At 22.1% G+C, this 20,433-nt stretch overlaps 1 protein-coding gene across 1 annotated transcript; it reads left to right on the top strand.

The window, feature by feature from the left end:
* The first annotated feature begins 210 nt into the window (after nucleotides 1–210).
* LOC145842073 (uncharacterized) lies at nucleotides 211–19,743 on the top strand. The gene is made up of 8 exons (XM_082949451.1): nucleotides 211–281; nucleotides 2,554–2,701; nucleotides 5,348–5,493; nucleotides 5,824–5,916; nucleotides 12,481–12,567; nucleotides 15,961–16,070; nucleotides 18,320–18,410; nucleotides 19,535–19,743. The coding sequence occupies exons 1-8, from the start codon at nucleotides 239–241 to the stop codon at nucleotides 19,741–19,743; spliced, it is 927 nt and encodes a 308-aa protein (XP_082805577.1). The 5' UTR covers nucleotides 211–238.
* Nucleotides 19,744–20,433: the final 690 nt, after the last annotated feature.

Below are 20,433 nucleotides of genomic sequence, written 5' to 3'. Positions count from 1 at the left end.
ATGTTATGGCAGTATTTAGAAATGTTTTGTATTTTGGGAAAGTCCCTTACATGAGAACTTTTTTTCAAAACAAACTTTTAAGTAACTAATGCTACTATTAAGTTTAGAGCTTACAATAGAAAATAATAATATTGAAATTAAAATAGCCTGCCAGGAACTGCAATTTGTCACCGAATAGTGTTTATTGAACTAATATGGTTTAGATGTTGGACTTTAAAGAGTTTTTTATTTTCAAGAAATGCAAAAAATTTACTTCTTCTTCTTTCATCTTTATTTTTTAAGTAAGTTTGCTATGTTGATAATACTTTTAAAACTTTAAGTAAAAATTGTTTTAGTAAAATGTAAAAAATAATTTTCAGTTCTATCTAAAAAGCATAAATTTTAAAGTAAGTAATATTAAAATTTGGATAATTTTTAACTAACTTTTTTACTGTCTAGGCCAAAATACTATTTACTTATTATTAAATTAATAAAAATATAGTTAGTTTTAAGTTGATAAAATTTTATGGTTTATATTCAAATAAATAACATTTCATTAAAGTTGTAGTACACATACTATTTATTAACAACATACATCGGACAAAATTAGTACTTCTCAAAGTAAAATAGCATATATAGCTTAGTTTTATACTTGTAGAATCTCATCATCACAAAAAATTAAAAAATAGGAAAACTAGATTAAAAATAATATATTTTTTTTTGTTTTATTAGCATGTTCCTTTCAACCAATAACAATATTCTAGTAATAATTTTGTAAAAGTTTTTGTTTTGTGATACAATCTTTTCACAAGTTTTTATACAATTTCACATGCAAAATTGAACCTGCCAGTGTTGCCAGCTCTGAAAAAACCAGGAGTAGCTTAAAATTTGAGAAGTTTTGAAAAAAACCTGAACCTGGGATTATAAATAACTTTGCTTGTTAAGTAATGAAATTTTGATTTGATGCAAAATATTTTCTTAAAATAAAAAGTTATTTATAAAAAAAATCTACCAAAAAATAACTTTAAGTAGCTTTACAGTGTATTTTAAGTATTTTAATACTATTTAAGTTAATTTTTAAATTTAAATTTATACTAAAAGTTAATCAAAAGTTTATCAAAAAACCTAGAAGAACTTTAGGAAACCTATAAAAATTTTTCAAAAACCTTTGACAACCCTGTTCACAGATTAAAATTTCTTATTTTGTTCTCAAACTTTGTCAGCTACTATGAAAATCTTTTAGAAGATTGTAGGAGACAGTATTTTTCAAATGCTAGTCACTTTTTAAAAATATACAAAACAAAGTTCTTCTTTAATAATGTTGGGCATAGAAAGTAAAAACAAATTTAAAACTTGCTTCTTACAATTATTTTTTACTTAAATAAAAAAAATCATAAAACTCTAAGTCATTTGATTTAAAAAAAACTAATGAGATAGGTTTTTATTGAACTTTTTAAAGTTAAAAGACAACAAATTATGTTCCATGTCTTTGTATTGGAAAATTAAAATAAAATACTAGTTTTATCATAGTAATTGATCAAAATTTTTTATTCTTTAAAAACTATTTTATATATTTTTATACTTTATTGCTAATTTTTATAAAAAATGTTTGACATTTTATAGCAGTAAATATTATCTTTAAGGTTTATCTTAAAATTAAACTAAGCTAATATACTTAAGTCTAGCTATTTAATAAAAAAACTTAATACATCTAATACTAATATTAATCATTTTATCAAAAATTAAATATAGAATATATTAATTAAAAAATGTTTCATATTTAAAACAGCATAAATTTTTTAACATCTAATTATTAATTAAACAGAAATATTGTTTAGCTACTAAATAAAATTAAGTTTATTTAAATAGTTACTCTCATGCATTTTTTATTGTAATTTAAAATCAGAGAAAAGCTTAATTTAATACTTTACAAGTGATTGTTTTACTTAAGAAAATATAATAAAGATTCAAAAACTTTTTAAATAAAAAAACATACATTTACATGTGTTAAATAACTTAGATGTTTTAAGACTTTTCAAATAATATAAATTAAAAGTGTCTACTATTAATCTTTTAAGCAGGTTTAAAAAGCTTATCTAAAATAGAATTCAAAATGATTTTAATATATATTCACTTTCAACAGTACATATTGAAGTTAATAATTTATACATTTTACCAATCAAAGGTTTTTAAAATTAAAAGTTTTCTACATACCTAACAGTACGCACAACCACATTAGTTTTATAGTTTTATTGTTTAAATAAAAAATTAAGTTTAAGATAAAAAAATGTTTGATTAAAGATTAATAGTTTGTTTTAAAATTTAATTTACCATTAACTTGAATTTTATTTACAAATTTTGTAAGCAGTATAAAGTATTGATACAACACTATTATGTTTACAGTACTGTACAAGTTTTAAGAAATACTGCCAAACTGTATTTAATTTTAGTTGCAATTGATAAAAATTTCTACTTAATTCACACACTAACAGTACGTATCATCACTTCATTACAAATGTTATTAGAAGCATTTCGTTTTTTCTTTTAATACACTTATTAATTATTTTCAAACAGTACGTACAACAACCTCATTACAAGTTTTGTTAGAAGGAGAACAGCGCCACCATGTGGTTAAAATAATAAAAGAAGGTCACTTGGTGCAACTAGTTTGCCAGCCAGATTGGAATATTGAAGATAAAAGTATCCATGATCTACACTACACGTTTGTTTTCTTAATATTTTCATGACCTTCATTACATGCTTGTTTTTAATAGGATAAATGGTCTTCATTACATATATATTTTGTTAATAAAATATGTTTTCATGAAATTTAGTACACATTTGTAATTGTCAATATTTATATGACCTACACTATATTAATTTTCTGTTAATAAAAATATTTTTTTATGATATTAAGTTAGCGTTTGTTTTTGTTAATTTAATTTGATCTTCAATAAATTGTTGTTTTTGTTTTTGCTCGTGACTAAAATCTTAATATATTTTTATAACATTTAAACAAGTCAGTTTAAAATATCATTACATACAGCTTTGTTCTTTGTTAATGTTTACTTTGAATATGTTAAAAATAGATTATTCTGTACAATTAACATTAAAATAGATTGTCTTTCAAACTAATTTTCTCATAATTGTTTAAAAGAGTAGTTACTATGCTGACTTTAAATTTTTCTGGTTATATTTTAAAAGTATTCTAAAAAAAGCATTTTTTTTATGCGTTTAATATTTGTTATAAATTAAAATAGATAAACTATAGATAAATATATAAGTAATATAAGAAACCAAAGTACTCAATGTAAAACATAAAACACTCTAGCACATAAAGTCCAATGATTGTATTTATTTCGAAAATTTGTTATTTTAAAACTAGTAGCTTACATACTTATATTAAAATTGATGAATCACCTTAATAGTTTATTTCTTAAGTTTGGGGTTCAATTTGTCTACATTATTCTAGCTTAATATTATTTTTATTGATTTAAAACATATTTTAAAATAATTTTAATAAAAAAAAATTGTTTTCAATAAGTTGTAATTAACTGTCTTTATAATATTGTGGTACATCAATCTATATTCTTTAATTTAAATAACATCATGTGTTTTAAAAAGTGATTCTATATTAAAAAGTATGAGTTATTACTTTTGTTGTCTAACTTTTGTCAATATCGTTATTAAGTGTTTCTCTATGCTAGATTTATTTAGATATAATCACTTTGTTTACAAGACAATTTATTTATGATTTAAAAATGAATTTTTTGAACAATTTTGCACATTAATTGCACATGATACATATTCATTTATAACACATAACTAACAAAAACTTTTTAAAGTTAATCAAACTTATTTATTAAACAATTTACTACGACCATCTACTAAATAGAAACTGTATTTCAATTTTGAAACATTTAAGCACTTCTAGTCTTAAAAGAAGTATTTTCAAAATATATATTGTACATTTTTATACATGCTATTATTAATGACAAACTGTATGTTACTTTTAAGTAAAGTAGAGAGCAGAAGTTTTTTATTATAATGAAATGTTTTTTTCTTAGCTATTAAACAAAAAAAATCATTTAAAAACGAAGCCATAAGCAACAAAAAACTAATATCTTACTAGTTTTATGAATTTAAATTTGATTAAAAGTATACTGTAAATTCTTTACAGCAAAATGTTAAAGATTTTTAGCAAAAAAAAAAGTGATTAATAATGATCTCAAAAGTGTAATAAGGTAAAAGGAAATGATTCTATATCAAACACTATCTTTCAATAGGAAAATTTTTTTACTAAAAGCATTTTGGTACATTTTTTGACAGCTTAAATAATCATTTTTAAGATTGAAGAAATTTTAATTACAAAAGTTAACAAATACGAATGTGTAAAATTTTAGCAATTTATCATTATATAGTAACATTTTCCTTTTGCAAGCTACTCTACGATTTATATAGTAAGATTTTTCCATCTAAAAGCTTTTTGGTATATGTTCTGACAGCTAACATGTATGACATGTTTCTATCTGGTTGTATAATTAACGTAAACACCACAAATCTTTTTACTATGCAATACAGCATATGGTTAATCTTGAACTTACAACAGAAAATTTTGTTAATCTGATTTCCGTTGCTATTCGTTCTTTATAAGAATGTTTTATATTTTGTACATGCTGTGTTTTCATTTTAAAATTTAACTATTTTTATTAATTTAACTAAAGAACATTTGTAAATTTTAGTCCACGTAAAATAAGTTTGCTGAGAGATTTTTAATTTAATGACTAAAAAAAGTAGAAAGGATAACTCTTTACTTCAAGTTTATGAAAAAATTAGTTTTTTCTTCTACTCGATATCTAGAGTTTTCAGATAAATTTTATTTTATTATTTTAAATTGTTTTTAATTTTTTTTATTCTTTTGGTTATATTGACTTTAATTATAAAGTAGACCAAATATTTAAGACATAGTTAAACAATACATAAACAAAATTTATTTTATGTTGTGTTCTGTAACCATAGTATCAAAGCCATAGGGCTTAAATAACTTTTCAAACAAATTACTCTTCTTTTTTGTTAGTTCTTAACCTACCTTTTATTTTTTACTATTTTAAAAAGCTGAAAATAACTTAAAAGATATACGTGACTAAAGAAATAATTAATTTTTTTAAAAGTATTTCTCATGGCCTTAGAGTATTTAATTATAATTAAACTGAATAAGCTTATTTGTCAACATTATTAATAAAATTATTTGTCAATATTATTTATAAATTGTTTGTTAACATTATTAATAAAATTATTTATGAACATTAACAATAAATTGTTTGTTAACATTTACTGATCTTTTTGTATTTTGTACTTTCACTGTTAGCAGGGCAACTTGGAAATACAAGAAAAGGCGGGAAAATAATAATGTGAAGTTTCTATTTAAGGGAAATTCCCGGATGGAAGAAAGTACAAAGTACAATTTACAGGGATCCAGTCTTATTATACAAAATCCAACAAGAAATGACTCTGGTATGTTTAATTGATAACAAAAAAATATATTTGTTTATGTTAACTAATATTTTTTAGTTCACGCCTTCAGAAGTCAGGCTTTAGGTTTAAAACAATTAATAAAATTAAATGCTGTTTTTACAGATAAATATTTGTAATATTTTACCAATTAAATTGACTTGAAGTAATTGTTTTATTTTCGGTTGCAATTAAGTAATAACTTGAATTAATCCATTGGTCACAGGGTATAGTTTTGTAATTTTCTTTAATTGTAGTAAACAATACTTAAATTTTCTAAAAGTAATTTTTTATAACAAAGTATTACTCCTTATAGTTTAATTTACTTTGCAGGATATTATTATTGTGAAATCAGTGGAAACTCGAGATTTAGTGGAACTTATAATGATATCCATCCAGAAGCTTATTACAAACTTGATGTTCAATGTTAGTTATTTTTTTAAAACATCAAGTATTATTATCTATATTCTTAAATTTTGCGCTTCAAAAGTTTTTAACTTATAAATTGTTTAATATTTTTATGGTTTAAACTTTCTCCAAAGGTGCTTAGCATTGGCTGTGTACAAATATTCGGATATAAATGTTTACAAGTTTTTGTCAAGTCATACTATCAATACAATATACTAAAAATACAATCAAAGTTACATACAAAATTTGTTAAACTTTTTTATAATCAAAAAAGCCTGGGTTAAATGTTTATAAAATACTTTATTTATTAGAAATTATATGTAAATTTGTTGTCCAACTGGACAAAACTGGAAAAAAAATCTGCTTAGTAATATAAAATATACCACAGATAAATGACAAATGTTGTTAGTTTTGTGCATTGTTAATATTTATTTTTTGTTTCCTTTAAATAAACTAAAAGTCCGATAATTCTCCAGGATAAAAAAAATTAGTTTTTTTAATTTACATTACCATCTGTTCGAGTCATTATCATTGTGTTTATAAAACAGAAAATAAAATCTAAGCCGCAAGTTTCAAAATGAGTTACACTAAAAAATAATCTGACCAAAATAAACGTCTTACCCTTGAACTTTATAATAAAACGTTAGCATAGAAGATTTTCTTAAAACAACAAAATCTTGAAAATTTTCCAACAAAATTCACAAGAGCTTTATAAATTTATTATTAATGTTTAGTAAACAACATAGGATTACACATTAAATTTTATAGAGTTGAACTTATTTGTATTAAGTTTTCCAAAGAATTTTCTTACCCTTTAACTTATTTTAAAGTGCTTGTTGTTAAAAAGCTATGTAAAGTTTGGTATAAAAATAATCTGTTTAACTTGAAAGCTTTTCTTGAAAACAAGAAAATGTTGAAAGTTTTCCAACAAAATTTTCCAACAAAAATTTAATATTGATTTTATGTGAACAACACCATAAGATTACAAGCAAAATACGCTTTGATGTTATAGTTATGAGAAGTTATTAAAAAGTTACAGTATTTTATTCTAAAAATTTAATTTTAGATTTATATGTCAATAAAAAACCGTGCTTAGTCTAATATCAAACTAAATTGTCAGAAACTTAACAAATAAATATTTATATTAGGTAACTATCAAGATTAGTTGGTAATAAAGTTTTAAAAGTAACCTTTTATTATATATTCAGTAAAAGTCTGTTTAAATTGACTTTATCATAAAACTTAGTACATCTTTTGTATAGAAATAATCTTGTAATACGTTTTGAAACTTACTTGTATAACTAGTATAGACTCAAGTTAATAAACGAATAATACTTGTAGCTTTATTGTAAGTATATTAAGATTACTATATGTTTAGATTTAAAATAATTTTAGACTTTATATCTTAGATATAAGCTTTAAAATAATTTATTCTGCAAAGTTTATCTTCACTACATTTGTCAATCGATAAACTGTATTTTTATTTCAAACATAAAAAAAAGCAAATGCCGGTTTCAATATAGTTGAGTTTATTTATAAAAAGTTGGCATGTTTTCAAACATTTTGTTTTTCAAGAAATAGTTTTCAAAATTAATTTAGTTAGATGACACCTGCCAAATAGGTGTCATATGTATATAGGTGTGTATAAAATTTATATATAAAAATTAAGGTGTTATAAAAAGTCATAAATTTTTATAAAATAGAAAAAAAACCTAGAGGATTCCTATGTATTACTTAAAAATGACAGTAATTCATTTTAACTTTTTGAAACTAATAAAAATTAAATTTTTCACTGATGCATGCTTAAAGTAATAATTATTTAGTTTGTTATTTAATTAATGACCGTAAAAACTAATTCTATAAATTAAAAACTGGTGTTGTAAGTATTTATTACTATTGTATTTTCTAGTTGAACCTCATTAAATAACTCTAAACTGACAAGCCATAAAATTTAATGGTAAAAATGTATTATTGATTAATAATTTGAAATTTTAAATTTTAATGAATCACTTTTGACTACTAACAGCTTCAAATTAACCTTTATAAGATTCTTTATTACTTTTAAACGACTAGAAAACTTTCACTTATTAAAAGTTAATATGTTTTATCAGAAACGTTTATCTATGTTAGACAAAGTTTCTATATCAAACATGTTGTATTTTCTTTTTTTCTTTTTTTTTGTTACTTCTATTGCATATGATTAGTTATTTTATTTTTAGATAAAGTATTTACATTTATTCTATACTGGATATGTACAAACTCAAAATTTATTTTATGAAATTTATTTAATCAAGTAACATAAAATGAAAACGTATTTTTAAATATTCAAGTGAAATTTTGCAATTAAAGCTATTAAGTTTCAAGTTTAAAAGTACTTACTACAATTTTTGTTGCTTAGTTTTACTATCCAAGTTTTATATTTTGGGTTACTGAAGTTTCTAATTTTAGTCACTTATATTTTAAAATTATTTCTGCTAAGCTTTACTGATGAGTATATGAGATAATATATCATAAATATTGAAACGGTCGTATAAACCTATTAGTTTTATGTAATCAAATAAATAAGTAAGTTTATATATACATTAAAAAATCTTAGTTTATAATCTTCAGAAAGAAAAGCATAAATAAATATAAGTAACATAACAATACCTAAACCATTTTTGTGAAAGCATACAAATAAACTTTACTAGAGTTCAATGTGACTTTTATAATACATTTGTACTTACAACCGATGCAAGTGTGTTCTGTATTAATTATTTATTGTCTTTTAAAAATTATTTTGAAGGTTTTTGAATGTTAGTTTAATAACAGCTAAAAAAGTTTCGAAAAAATAGTTTTTTTAACTAAATAGCATTGAACTTCAAATAATGTTGGTTTTTATTTTTTATGATTTTATAAGCTTATATTGTCAAAAGTCGTTGAAACTTTATTGTTATGAATTAATTTAAATTTTAAGAGGTACAGTAACCTCTCGCTTATTTACGCACATTGTGTCCACAGAAAAAGTGCGTAAAGATATGAGAGATCGTAAAGAAACGAGAGGTACCAAATATACTCACTATAATGGCTGTTTTTTAATATTTCTTCTAGTTAAAAGCAGACTGGGCACTTTCCCACTTTTAACTATTTGTTTACTTAATTTATAAATATGAAAACAACAGATAAAACTATACATATATTAAAAAAAAAGGATTTGAATTTTTTTAAAATAATAATACGAGTAGAAATAGTTTTACTATTTTAATAATAAGTAGAAACTATCTTTTTTTTTATGTGACATTTATATTCTTTTCTACTTAGCAAATTCAATTTATAATTAAGCATTTCTTTACAATTATAAAATGGTGTTTATTAATATATAGGACAAGACTGCTGTATTATTTCTTTGTGCTTAAACTCTCATTATTTTATTATACTTTTATTATTAACCACAGTCATGTTTATTTCAGAATTTTGATTTAATCTCTTATTATTAACAAAATTTCCGATATACTGAGGTATAACTAAATGTTTATCAATTAGTCAAGAAACATAAATTTACAAAGTCTAAAGATATAGAGAGGTGTGTTAGCATTCAAAAACATATTTTAATTCAAAAATATACATTAAACCTAATTTGTGCAATATTAAAAAAATGAAAGTTTTTATTTTCTGAATTTTGTAGAATTCTGAAATGCGTAACTAAACGAGAGTGCGTAACGTCACGAGTGCGTAAAGTTCCGAGAGGTTACTGTATACAGCTTTTAATTGAAGTTTACTACATTAAAGACAATTAAATTTGAATTTTATCTGTTTTCAAGTTTAAACTTGTGTTTAAAATATGTAATTTTAGTTATGATATTTATATAACGAAATGGGTTACTGTACTATGATTTTTAAAGTGAATTTATAGTCCTATATAAATGTTGTTTTGTAAATTTCTTTTCAATAGACTAAAAATTCCTTCTTAGATAAGCTATTGAAGTAAACTTAATTGGATTGTAATGAAAAAATGTTTTTAGGTTTTTTTTTTAATTATTAGGAACAATGTCAATGTTATTTTATTATAAATAAAACTGTAAACCTAATTTCTTATTAATATATTAAAACTCAAAGATGTTTTCATAACAAATTTCAAAACAAATGTAGAACCAAAGAATTCAAAAATTAGTGTGCTTAACTAGTTTAAAGTATTTTAATTAATTCTATTGTAATTAATTTGAATAATTTTTAATATAAATATTTTATAATATAATTAAATTTTTTTTGAACACTTTAAAGTCCAAGTTTTTTAATAAACAATTTAAAAAATATGATCGAATTCCACAAAAATTCACAGTGTATGGAATTCTAATAGAATTTTGTCAAATTAATTTTGTTTGTTGGTTTCTACGAATCTTAATGATTTTTTTCAGAAATTTTTTTTTACTTTTGTTATTTTTTATGCTCATTTTGTGCGAATTGGTTACACTTTTATTAATTTTTTTTTGCTTTTATTTCCAATTTTTTACAATTTTCACGCGTTTAATGTCATTGAAGCAGCACTTTTTTGACTTAAAAAATTAGTTTTATTTTGTCCTATATATTTATTAAAATTCTAAAACAACTGCATTGAGAATGTTTCTGGTTATCTAAACTTTTCCAACAGTAGTAAAATTTTTCTATCAAAGTGATTTTTTAAAACAGAAAACTTATTTGAAAACAAAACATGATGTTCAAACTTTTGTGTTTGTAAACATTAGTAAGTGTACTTAAAAGTCTCTAAGTCATAAAAAAGCACTTGGAACAAAGTTTTTTATGTAATAAAATAACAATAAACAAACGAAAAAAAAATGATGTTTTATTTCATTATACAATAATACTGCTTTAAGGTACATATCATTTCATGATACAGTATATGAAAAAAAAAACACATTTAATTTAAAATACAATAAATGTATTTATTGTATAAGAATCTACTTAGCTTTGTAATAATCAGTAAAATACAAATGCATAAGCCTATATTATTTTTTATTTTTTTCAGTACCTTAAAAATAAAGCACAAAATGTTCAAAAAAATACTTAAAGTTTTTTTTTAATATAAATATTTAGTTACATAAATCTCATAGTGTAGCTCAGAAAGCCATGAGAACACTATCAACCAAACAAAAAATCAATAGTTTCCAACACAAATAAAATATTTAAAACGACCTGTTTTCAATCTTTTATTTATATTAATTATTAATTTCTTACTTGCTCTACATAAAAACATAGCGATTTATTTTGTTTTCTACAAAAAAAGTAACAATCGCATATTATTACAAAACTTAGACTCTTAACAATACTATATTAGTTTTGCTTTATTTAAGTATTAAAAAGCAAATGCTTTTAAAGTAAGAAACTGTAGATGCATGTTTATCTAAAGTACTTAAAAAATTACAATCAAAAACTTTTCCAACACTAATTACGAGTTACTCTAGTTTTATTTTGCAATACTTCAACAGTGTTTCAAGGATCGAAGTTAAATTTTTAAACAAATGTAATAATATATAATTTATTTTACTGTTTTTTAAAAGGTTGTTCTATTATGAAGAATATTTAAAGCTTAATTTACTATAAATTCAAAAAAATAACAACCATCGTTTGATTTTTTTCTGCATTTAAGCTGTCCAAATTGAAACAACTAACTCATTTGTAAGTAACTGTACAAATATATTGATTATTTACTCTACTGTATAGTGGTTTGTGAATTAATTTAAATTTATTGTTTGACATTTCTTTTCCTAATGCAGTATTTTAAGAGGCATGCTTAGTTTTATTGACTTAGTTTAAATTGTATAATTTTCCGGCTTAAATGGACCTTATTCGTTTAAAGTGTTTTTTCAACTAGTTGATTAATATTTTGTAAAACTATTTTAGTTTCCTGATTTAAAAAAATTAATATAAATAAAAATACTTTCTAAAAGAAAATTTTTAGTGAGATATTAGCTCAAATAATCTAATGACAAGAAAACTATTTCTCAATATCTTATGTAATGTTTTTAATTGTAATTCATTGGTTAAGTTATGTTATTTTTCTTTTACAAGCACTGAAATAATTAATTAAACATCTATTTTTTATTAATTTTGTTGTTTTTAAACTGCTAATTATTCGTGTTAAGAGTTTTTTCGATACATATGTTTGTGTTCGTAACTGGAAAATAATTAAATTTATCTAGGTTTTAGAAACAAAATAAAAAAACATACTAAAAGCAGTTGATTTTTTTTTTCTTATTAAACAATTTGTAATTTATTTACTTTGTCATTTATAATAAAGTTTCAATAAACTTATAAAATATTAGCCAATAACCTTGTAGTATTAAAGATTAAAAAAGTTCATAATTCAATTAACTTTTTTCTAAGCAATTGTTTCTAATTTTAACTAAAAACTTATTTATCACTATGTAAAAATCAAAAATTTACATTAATAATGAGAATAAAAAATAGTTTACTAAGGTTTTTATAAAGCTAAATGATAGATAGTTTTATCAAATACCCCATTTTAACCTATATTTAGATATCATTGTACGGTTAACTTTAGCTACATGTTTCAATAATATAGTTTATTAAATTTAAACCTAACAGACGCACCATCTAAGCCAATATGCAAATATCCTGATAACAGATATCTTACTGAAGGTTATCAAGAAGAAATTACTTGTCAAGCTGAAGGTAATGTTTGTTTATTATATTTAACCTATAGATGTTTATTATTATATTATTATATATTGTTTACAGATGTACATTATTTATTAAAGTGTTTAGCTTTAAGTAACAATGAAGTATAAAGTATTAAGACTATTTTAAAACAATTATTTTAAATGAATTCAACAAGTTATTGTATTTGTGGACTTAAAAAAATTTAAGTTTTAATTAAATCTAATAAAATAAACCTTTAGTTTTTATTTAGGTGTGTATATAATCTTATTTTAAAGATTCTATGTATAATTATTGTTTGTGATAACATTTATGGACTTTAGTTACTTAGAAATTAATGCAACAACTTAATTAATTGTTAAATACATAATAGGGACGATTTTTTTTTATTAGAACAAGTTTATTTATTTTTTAATTTTGTGTTTGGTTGAAGCCTTAGAATTTTAGAACAACGTGTTTTCACAGTTTAAAAACAGATTTAATCAATAATTTCAGAAAAAGTCCAACAAATATATTTTTACCTTAAAATTTTCTCAATATTGTATAATTAATCACTCAAGAAAATGATAAATATTGTTGTAGTCTAAAAACAACGAAAATTTATCTATTGTTAGACATATGCGTATGATGTTAGAGTATCATTAACTCATACATATGTAATGTCTACCATCTTGAAATTCCAAAATTACTATTATATTGATTGTTGATTTTAGTAGCATGCTTATCAAATGTTTCCATAGTTTTCATATCAATCAAAATTTATCGATATAAAAGTTTTGGTTTTGTTGAAGTAAGTTTAAATAGGTTATAAAACAGTTTTGAAATATGCAGAGATTTGCTAACTCATGATAATATATAAACTTCTTTAAATTACCATATATTGTAAAAAGTATGCTATTTTAATAGTATAAAACATAAAACAAATAATAGTTAGCTATAGTTCAACGTACTAAAGCATTATTCTACAATAATATAAATTCTCATTTGTTTTTGATTTAAATTTATGTTACATAAATTTTCATTTTAAACTTGAAAACCTTCATTAATAAATTAAGTTTCTGTTTCATTGAATTATTTATTTAATTTGACTTGAACTTGATTTGATTTAGTGAACATTTTCCTCTTAATTTGATTATATATTTGCCAGTTTCTACTTAATTTTCTATGGTTGAAGTTATTTCAGGTAAATTCATTTAAGTTGTTTAATGAAAACCGTAATTTATTTAATAAAATTTTATTAAGGGGAAATTAAAGTTCAAATAGTTTGAAATAAGATAAGGAATTCAAATATTTAGAATTTTTGGTAAGCTTCTAAAGAAAAGGCTAACTTTATTACAACTTTGATTTCCGAATTTTTTTTCATTTATAATAAATTAAAATATTTTATTAATAATCTGTGAAAAAGTTTATGCTAAACGGAACTTATTAATAAGTATTTATGTCGTTTACTGATAAAATTAACAAAACTATGCATGATTTTTTAAACAACAATTTTATTTAAAAGATGTATAAAGTAAACAAAAAAATGAGTTGTTTATAAATTAATATTTATTAAGTCATTCAATGTGACAGTATTCTTTAGATTTTGTTAGTTTAAGGTTGAAATTATTTCTGAAAGGATAATAAATTGCTAGGTATTTGAGCAAAATCTGTAAAAATAATAAAAACTTATTTAGCTAACAAAAGGTAAAGTAAACTAATTTAAAATGTTTTTTGGGTTACTTAATCAAAAACCTGCATAAATAGAACCTTATTACGTTTGCCCTTTAAATTAAATTTAGTTTTATAGTTTTAAAACAGATCAAACAATTAATACGCTTGATTTACAAGTTATCTAAGAATTGAGTTTATTAAATTGTTTAACTTACTATTAAAACTACTTCTACCAGAAATTGTGGATCCAGTAATAAAATCAATTCTAACTTTTTTCTTCAAATTATTACAAAATGTATTTTGAAAAAAATACAAAATGTTATTTAATTGTTTGTTGTACAATTATTTAGATTGGTGTTTATAGCAAATTTAAAGCAAAAACATTTTGATCAGTACAAAAAATATTAAAAATATCAGAAATTTTAATATACCATAACTCAATCAGCTGAACATTTGTAACGTCAGGGTTACATTATGACGTAGTAGTATTATTATGATGTAATAATGCAACCGGTAAATATCGATTTTCGGTAAATTTATTCCCATCGGCATTGCATTTGCATAAAAAGCAGATTTTTATTTGTTTATAATTATTTGTCGTTTGACCTTAAATTCCGCTTTATTCAAAAGTTGGTTGATTATTTACGTTTTAAATTAGGTAAAATCTTGTACTTGTTTACTGTAATACAGAAGTACTAAATTGAGTTTTTGTTTAAAAACTCTTGTTAACAATTATACTTTAATTCTAGTTTGTATTAGTTTGTAGTTTTGAATAAGCTTTCACAGTAATTTTAGTGTCTTGAAAACTCAATTATACATACTGAAATATACTTTTAGTTTTCATAAAAACTCAAATAATTTTTACTTTTTGTTGTTTATATGTTGTTTTTAGTTGAAATAATTTCATAAGTACCTTCTATTTATCACTAAGAATGTTTTTAAAACTTGGATTGTAAATATGTTTTTAGTTTTGTTTGATATTTGATATACCATTAAAACTTTTAGTTAATTTAAAAAAAAAAAAAAGTACAATACTTTGTAAGTTAAAAAAAAATTGTTGATTTTTAAGTTAAGATTTTATAATTTAACTTATTTAAAAGCATTTTCAAAAGCAAATTTTGATAACTTTCTTGGGAATAATACCTCGTAAAAATTTCATTAGTAGAAAATTTACGTGTATAAAATGCTTTTATATTAAAAGCTCAAGTGGTATAACCTTTAGAAACTTGTAAAATTTCTTTTGTTATTGTTTTATACCTAAATTGTTGTTTTTTTGTTTGTTTAAGCTGGTACTTATATAGTATTTTTAAACAGTAATGTTTTTTATTCCTGTCCAAATTTTTTTTAAAGTTTAACTATGCGCAATATAAAGTATTTAAACAATATTTATTTCCTTTTACAGCTTAGTTTTAAAAAACAATAGATAAATTAAAATGTGTTTGTCATGTATAATTAATTGTATTTGCTACCAATTCAATACAACCAATAAAGCTAACACAGTATATTAATTATTTAAATTACGTATTTGAGTGAAATAGTTTTTCTAACCAAATGCAAACTTGACTTAATAAACTTATACTTGAGTTTAAAGTATACAGCTAAATTATTATTCTAATTGTTTTTATAAGATAGTTACAACATAAGGTAACTGTAAAATAACATTTTCATTTAATTTAGCAATGTAGTTTTGATTTGTATCAAGTTATTAAATTTTTATTAAAACATAAACTTAATAAATATTATTTATCTTTACAGCAAATCCATCTCCTCAATACAAATGGTACAAAGATGATGTTGTATTAAAAGGAAATTTATTAACAAATTCAAATATTCAAATTAAAAGTAATGGGAAGTTATTATTTGAGGTTTGTTATATTGTTTTTGTTTTTTGCTTAAATTTTATTTATTTATTTAGTTTGTATAAAGTTGTCTGATCAAAATATTTACAAAAAATTCATTTCAACTTAATCTTAAGATATTTAAACAAAAAAATTTGTTTTCTGTACAATTTATGTAAAAATGATTACTAGAAGTTATTAAAATTTTATTTAAATGTATGTTTTTAAGTTCCTAAAAAAAATATGTATTTTTATCAATTTACAAAAATTACTTGACAACAATTTATGACATATATTGGGTGTTAGATGTCAAAATGTTGAAATTCGATTGTTTAGTTTTAATATAATAAAAAGCACTCAATTAATTCAAGTGCGTTTAACTTAATTGATTAAAAAGTGCGGATAATATGAATTTATTTAATAAGTGCGTATAAAATGCAGATAAAACTTAGTAAATTCATGTAAGTGCATTATAATTATGCAGTATTTTATTTGATGGTTTTTAAATACTACTTGTTTGGTATTTAAGTATTTTTAATTGCTTTGATGCATTAGAAAATAGGTTTTGATGTTTGTGATAGTATATATAATTTTCAAAGTGTTTTTTTTTAAAAGCTTTGATGCATAAGTATTTAATTTTTGTAAAATTTATAGTATTTTTAAATGTATTGCACTTGTATTTATTTTTATTACTTTTCTGCCTTTAATACAATTTTTTTACATGTTTTTTTAATGACTAAGTTGTTACAAAATAATGTTCAATTTTTTATTAGTGTTTATGATTATTTAAAAGCTGCTAAAGGTACCATAGTTTTGGTAACATATAATGCATAATATATACTAAAGTTTATACTTATTAAATACAAAAAAAAATTTTATATAGTACTTAATTTTAGTTACTTTATCTTAAAATAAAAAAAAAATTCATGATATGTGTTATTGATTTTAAGCCTCAAAAGGTTTTTTTATTAAACAACCAGTAGTTTCTAACTTTTAACTTATTTTTACTACACTCGTGGAAATAGATTTATTTTTAAAATGTAAAACTAAACTTACATTTTAGTTTAACGTTTTAATTTATGTTTCTTTTTGTACAGCAGAACAACAAATAATTACTTACTACGTTCAGACTAGACTCATATTTTATTAATAAACTTCAACAGTTAATTAAATCGAACTTTTTAAGAAACTTTTGTAATTTTTTATTTAATTTTTGTGCCAAGAATCACACCTTCTTAATTAAACTTGCAGACTGTAGCGGATTTAATGTGATTAAATTAGAAATAGTTTTTTTTTTATTATGTCTGCCACTTGATTGCAGTTTTTGTTGTTCAAAACTTTTAGTTGTAAAGCTAGCAACATATTCAAACTGAAGAGGTTTACCAAAAATTAATTTATTAAGTTATGTAAGATATTTTAGTAAATCTGTATGAAGCTTTAAAAAAATTTGGCTTATTTATTTAAAACGTTTGAACTAAAAACTCTTTTGGTATTATTTCTGTCTTAAAATAAAGTTAGTTAAAATAAATACTTATTATAATAATATATAGACTTAATAAAATTAAATAAAACCAGATATATACATTAAATTTAAGTTTTTTTCAGTGATAAGTTATAGACACTCAATTAAATAAGCTTACACTAAACAGTATAAGATTAAAAAAGCACAGAAAAAAGCTGTTGAAATATATTGATATTCTTTAAATTATTGAAGGGGTTATTATGTATGGTTAACAGACTTTAAGAAAGTTTTCTACTGAAAAAAAAACAGCAAACAAATAAGATAAAAAAGAATTGAATCATTTTAATTGAGTTGAAGATTTAAGCTGTTTCTAACAATAACAAATTTAAAATTTCACGGCTAAAAACTTTTTTGTACAAAAAAAAGTTTACAAGTTGTTTATGTTTGTTTTCAAAACAACAATTTGAAAATTTATCCTGCAAAAAAGATAAGTTTTTTTTTTCTTGTTTAGTAAAACTTAAAAAACAATATATATATATATATATACTTTATCGGTTGATATATATAAAGAATACTGATTGTCTATGTCAGCGACATTAAAAATAAGAATAATAATTTTTGTTAATTCATTTTTTTTACGTTTTTATAAACTTCATTATCTACAAAAACTTAAAAACAATAATTAAATAAATTGATAAACCTGATATCTTTGTAAATTTATCATAACTTCCTTTCTATTTGTTTGATTTAGTTACTCACTTGTGTATACTAATATAATGTTTTACATTACTTTAATTTTTTTATAATTTTTTAGAATGCAAGCCCATTAAATGCAGGTGTGTATAGATGTAAAGCTTACAATAATGTTGGAAGTTCTTATTCTACTTATTTCAAATTAAATACAAGTTAGTTATTTTAATTTTTTTAATTAAACGCAAATTAGTTTACTCAAATTGTTTCAAATTTAGCCTAGTATTTTAACTTTTTTTATTTAAAAATCCTTGGTCTGTAACATTTAATACTTAAAAGTGTACAAAAATATAGTATATTTAATTAGTTCAGGATATACCAATGTGGGTGATATCACATTTTGGCTATCAGTGTGCAAAAACAGTGATGAGCCGAAGTAAAAAGGCGATATATATATTTAAAAAACCAATTGATATTCATATTGTAGGGTGATTATGAAAATGATTTTGTGAAACTTTGGTTAAGACTAATTGAGCTGTTAAAATACTAGATAGACTTTAAATAAAACAGTCTTTTTCGCTGTTTTAGTTTTCCCTTCCCATAGGGAACCTATTATGCGGCCCGACTTTGACTGGTCATATCTCAAAAATAATTTGAATTTTTTGAAACAACAAAAAGCATCTTTTAGCTTAGAAAAAATTCTATTATAAGATCAACTTGTAAAAAACATGGCTTACCTCCCCTATCACCTTAACCAGTTTTGAAAAATTTTTAATCATTTGTTTCTTTACAAACTTTTCTTGGAAAAAGCTTGCCAGCTGTTTCTTAACTTTCACACATAATATTTTGTATATTTACATACAACTTAAATCTTTAATTGTTTAAGTTGATGAGAAAGCTTTTAAACATAAATGTTTTACGATGGCTAAAATTCTATAGCATAAAAGCTTTATATAGTTTATTTTTGTCTAAAATTTTTATACCAATAAACTCTTAAGTAACATATAATTCTTCAAGTTTATATATTTTTAATTACTTTAAGAGTTGGTTATTAGGGTTATTTAGAATTTTTACTGCTTGTATGTTTATGATGTATATCAAATTGTAAAACAGACAACCTATTTTATTACAGAAAAAGACACTTCTTTAGCAGTAATTTTACCATCAATTTTTGGTCCAATTTTTATGGTATTCATTTTCATGGTTATCTACTTTTACTGGAAAAAATGTAAGTACAGATGATGGTTTTATGTTTTGATTAACAAAAAAAAATGGATATTGTCATGCAAACATTTGTTGTTGTGTAAATGTTGTAAAATCATTGTAAATAAATCATCAGGTAAGAAAATAGAAAAAGAAAAACAATTGGCTGAATTATCAGACTTTGTAGAAAAACCATATTATGTTGAAACTGCTGATCTCAGGTTATACGCCCCAAAATCACCCATCCATGACGATACAAAATCAATCAAGCATAAAGAATTTTCCCGCTCTTATTCCGATACTTCCCGCCAAAATTCTTTAGTCTATTCTGAGCAGAGTTGGTAAAATGCTAATAGTTACTATGGTAATTCAGCAATGAAGCGTATAAACTTTGGTTTGTTTTAAGTTAGTAATTTCACGCTCGAGTAAACAAAGCAGAGCTTTTTAACATGTCTGATTCTGAGCAAAGTTCAAAAGGAACTGTTCATAAATATAAAGTTAATTCTTTCGCCATTGGAAAACAAAATATTGATAATAGAAGTTATTTGGAATTGAATGAGATAGAATATGCGAACGAAAAGTACATTGGTGATTACAAGTATGTAGGTCACGATAAAAAGAATTATGTAAGTCACGATGAGTTTAATTCGGGTCATTATGCGAAAGGTGACGTAAATTATTTGGGTCAGCAAAGATTAAATGATATGATTTATTCAAATTTGAAAGTTGAAGATAATAGATGTCATGATAATATTTCTTATGGTAAATTTTTAAAATTTTATTACATAATATTTTTAAAATAGAAACAACTTTGGTTAAAAACTTATTTTAACAAGACCCTTTTAATTTAGTACACGGTATTTACTCTAGTTTTACATTAACATATTCGTTTTAAAATCAGATAGAACTAGAAATATTTACCAACAACAGTAAATTTAGGCCAATGTTTTTGTAACTTTGTTAAACTTGTACTTAAAGTATTTTTTGTATATAAACATTATAAAGTAAACTTCCTATCTATAAGTACATGGTTAA

Source organism: Thalia democratica, chromosome 1 (assembly GCF_965202585.1).
Source record: "Thalia democratica chromosome 1, ktThaDemo2.hap1.1, whole genome shotgun sequence".
In the NCBI taxonomy this organism is placed as follows: Eukaryota; Metazoa; Chordata; class Thaliacea; order Salpida; family Salpidae; genus Thalia; species Thalia democratica.
The sequence above is the reverse complement of the archived record's forward strand: the minus strand, read 5'-3'. Positions and strand labels throughout refer to the sequence as shown.